Source organism: Mobula birostris, chromosome 13, assembly GCF_030028105.1.
Source record: "Mobula birostris isolate sMobBir1 chromosome 13, sMobBir1.hap1, whole genome shotgun sequence".
Classification (NCBI taxonomy): Eukaryota; Metazoa; Chordata; class Chondrichthyes; order Myliobatiformes; family Myliobatidae; genus Mobula; species Mobula birostris.
Genome location: NC_092382.1, coordinates 56,609,939 through 56,614,185, shown reverse-complemented (window position 1 = coordinate 56,614,185; position 4,247 = coordinate 56,609,939). Strand labels below are relative to the sequence as shown.

The window sequence follows — 4,247 nt, the reverse complement described above, 5'->3', positions numbered from 1 at the left end:
GGAAGGCAGATCACATTAATCAAAGGCTGAACTTGGGATCAGTTTGCAAATCATTAATATTGTCTGAAATTATGTCATTTTACATCATGCTTAAATTTAATCTCAAATCCCAGGCCTCATTTCACTCAGGTGCCCAAGTAGATGGATTCTCCAACGTGCCAATTGTACCCTATGATCAAATACAAAACAGTTGTGTACATTGCAAAACTTCTGAATGATCCATTGAGTTAAATGCATCAGAAACAGAGCATGAGCCAAATGGTTCTTCATCCCTGCTTCCCCATGCAATAAGATCATTATTGATCTGGTTTTGGCCTCTACACCACTTTCCAACTCTCTCTCTGCACCTGTAGATTTCCATGTAGTTCATATGCCTACAATATATTGTATATTCTATGGCTCTACCATAACTCTTAACGTGGAGAATTCCAAAGGATCACAACCTGCAGAAGAAATTCGTCTTCATCTCCTGATCAATGGGAAACCAATTACTCAAACTATATCCCATTTTCTCGATATCCTCACTTGGAGAAACATCGTCTCAGCATCTTGTCTGACAACACCCTCAGAATCTTGCTTCAGTAAGATCACTTCTCATTGTTCCCTACACGCTCACCCCTCGCCCCCAAATGTGAATCCCCTGATTCAAGTATGTCCTTTATTAAAGACGAGATCTAAACTGTACACAGAACGCCAGGTGTTGTCTCACGAGCTCCCAATAAAGTTGCTACAAAATATCCTTACCCTTGTATTCCATAACCCTTACAATAAAGGCCAACATTCCATTGGCCTTTCTGCATATTTGTTTAACCTACACACCCTTTTTGTGTGCTAGAGATTGAGTTTGCACTGCAACATTCTCTAAACACCTCTCTATTTAACAATCAGGTTTGTCTTTCTTCTTTCCAGAGCAGGCAGGCAACTTCATATTTTGTTCTATATTATATTTCAAAGGTCACTTTCCTGCTCATCCACTTAACCTGTGCTCATCACGTTGCAGGCTCTTGTGTACTCTGCATCACCTGATAAGCCACTTATCTTTATATTTTCAACAAATTTGAGAACATACATCCGGTCTCCTCAGATTACAACCAATGCATCCACTATCTCTGATGTCACTCATTTGTAAAGATACAAATTTGTCCTGTACTTTTTCACTGATAAAAATAAAAAAAATCTCTCTCCCTACAGACCTTTGCAATCTGTTATTATTTTCATTATTTAGAATCTGTACCTTCTCATTCCCAATTTTACAATCAGCCTCAAAAACCAACATTACTTTTGGCTTTTTGCTTGTATTTCTGTAAAAACCCCATCAATATATTTAATAATTTACTCATGTGTCCCACATTCTTTACAATTTTTGTGGCATACCTTGTAGTTTTAAACTTTCCCAGTCCTCTTGACTACCATCAATGAATTAATCCTCATTACAACGTATATTATTTCAAAGATATAGCATCCTAACTTCCTTGGGAATTCTCCACAGATGGTGCACCCTTCTCGTGGGGCGTTTCTTCCTCCAGACTTTTGCTGTAAGTTAAGAAATACCTCCTTAAATGAGTGCTTGCACTAACATCAGACGCTAGAGAGGGCGGGCGGAACAGTTCGACAGGACTATCAGCTGAGAGGAGGAGTATTCATACAAACCAGGTCCGCCTCTCTCATTTGGTTGGTGAAATATCAGCTATTTTACACGATCAGCTATATTCGAAAAGAGCTTTCGCGACGAGGGAGAAAAAGACAACTTCTGTCAAAGATTGAGAGAAATTACACCAAACCTACTTCAAACGTTGGAGAGAAGTAGGATAAATCGGTGTCCTGTAGACAGTCGGTCTAACTTAATAGAGGGAAGACTAGCAGGATCCGAAAGGGTCCGGACAGTTGTGGGTATCGCTTCTCCGCTTTTTGGCTGCATCGTCGCACAGTGACAAAGGCAGTGTACAGCTTGCTTCTTGCGTTTTTCTCCGACCTCGGAAACTGCAGAACCATGGCCGGCCAAAACCCCAAGGTTTTTATGGACATCTCTATTCGGGATAAACCCCAGGGTCGCCTAGTGATGGAGCTAAGACCAGATATTGTCCCAAAGACTGCAGAAAACTTCCGTGCATTATGCACAGGCGAGAAGGGTTTCGGTTACAAAGGCTCAACGTTCCACAGAATCATTCCTCGCTTCATGTGCCAGGGTGGCGACTTCACAAAACATAACGGCACTGGAGGCAAGTCCATCTATGGGGAGAAGTTTAAAGATGAGAATTTTCAGCTGAAGCACACGGGGCCAGGCATCCTGTCCATGGCCAATGCTGGACCAAATACAAATGGTTCCCAGTTCTTCATATGCATCACAAGGAGCAGCTGGTTGGATGGGAAACATGTTGTCTTTGGATCTGTGGTAGAAGGAATGGATGTGGTAAAGAAGATGGAGAGCTGTGGCACCGTGAATGGAACACCAAAAGCCACGGTTAAAATCACTGAGTGTGGGCAGTTGACCTAAAGTATTTGAATTTGGAATTGTACTGTTTAAATAAAGTGTGATTGTTTGGAACTCCAAAAAAAAACACAAAAAAAAAAACGTCCGGTGCTGCTGGCAGATCAGCTCGGTGAAAGGCGCTCTTTGGTCGGCCCGAAACTTGATGATCTACCAGATGTCCAGTGTAGACAGGAAAACCTGGATCAGGGGTCGATGGACCGGACCGTGAACCGGAATACCGTCTTTATGGACCGGACGATGACAACATATTTTGGTCTTGTTCTATACAGGAACAGTACTGGATGTCAGTTTTTTCGACAATTTCTAAAGCACTTAAAATTAATTTACAATTTAGCAAATTAACTGTACTTTTTGGAATAATTCCTCAAAATATCCGTGATATCTCTATGTCAGACCATCATGTTATTGCATTTGTTACATTGATAGCTAGGAGGGTCATTTTGTTGAAGTGGAAGGATACATCAGCTCCCACTTTGTCGCAATGGTTCTCTCAAGTGATGCTATGTCTTAGTTTGGAGAAAATTAGAAGTCGAACCTTTGAACCTTTATTTGATTTTGAGAAAAGGTGGGGTTCATTTGCTCGTTATTATCATTTGAGTTAATTGATAGATTTCCTCCATGATCTAATTGTAAATTTTTGGTATATATTTTTTTTCTTGCTGGTGGTTTGATGTTTATTTTTAGAGGCTTTTTGTATGACGCATTGCTCCGGGTTGTACACCTAATGGGGTTTTATCCCAGATTTTCTGCTTAGTAGTTTTTTTTTAAATTATCAGCAACATTTTTCAATCTTTAAAATAATGTTTTTTTTCCTCTAGACATTGTGTTGCTTAATTTGATGTACTCGTGTTATTTTTGAATAATATAATAATAATAAAAAGATTTGAATAGAAAAAAGAAAGAAACTGCTGAGATACAGTCGGCTATGAACCAAGTGCTGATAAATGGGACCCGTGTAGAATTGATGAAGTTCCTGTCTCTTTCTCCATTAATGTTTCCTCCTTACGGCAGAACTAACCCTCTCACTGTGTCAGAATCAGTGATTAAATCCGGCCCCAAACACTGTGCTTTCATCCCTGCACACTGTAACTTGAACCATCTCACTGAGGGTCTCATGGAGACACAACCCCTGCCCTCTGCACATGTGATCACATCTCCCCTGATTCTGACATGTCAAATAACCTCAGAATGGTTTTCTGATTCAGTCTGAAGGTTATGGTACATTCAGCTCATCATCAGACCTGACAAACCATGTCTTCCCACAGCTGGTTCCACCTGTTGGTGTGTCCTCTTTCCTCCAGCTCCAGAGAAGCTGCATCTCCACACAAACTCCTCACTTGAGACGACTGTCTGTACCCGTGACACAGAAAATCACAACACTGTCATTCTCCTGATACCATCCGGGAAGCGGTACCGCAACATAAAAGCCATGACCAACAGGCTCCGGGACAGCTTCTTCCACCAGGCCGTCAGACTGATGAACTCACGCTGATCTGAGTGTACACTATATTACATTGTCTATTTTATTTATTATACATTACTATGATTACACGTTGCACATTTAGATGGAGACGTAACGTAAAGATTTTTACTCCTCATGGATGTAAGAAATAAAGTCAATGCAATTCAATTCCTGATTCCGTATCTGAGCTGCTCGCCTCCGGGTATCCTCCGTCAACGAGCTCCTTCCTCAGTCACCATCTGTGAGATTATAAAAAACAATTAAAAACGATCTATCAGACAGCTCCTGTACCCC

At 40.9% G+C, this 4,247-nt stretch overlaps 1 protein-coding gene across 1 annotated transcript; it reads left to right on the top strand.

Moving 5' to 3' along the window:
- Window positions 1–1,990: 1,990 nt before the first annotated feature.
- On the top strand, window positions 1,991–2,509 carry LOC140206856 (uncharacterized). Its single transcript, XM_072275102.1, has one exon. It carries the CDS (start codon window positions 1,991–1,993, stop codon window positions 2,492–2,494), a length of 504 nt encoding a protein of 167 aa, XP_072131203.1. The 3' UTR covers window positions 2,495–2,509.
- Window positions 2,510–4,247: the final 1,738 nt, after the last annotated feature.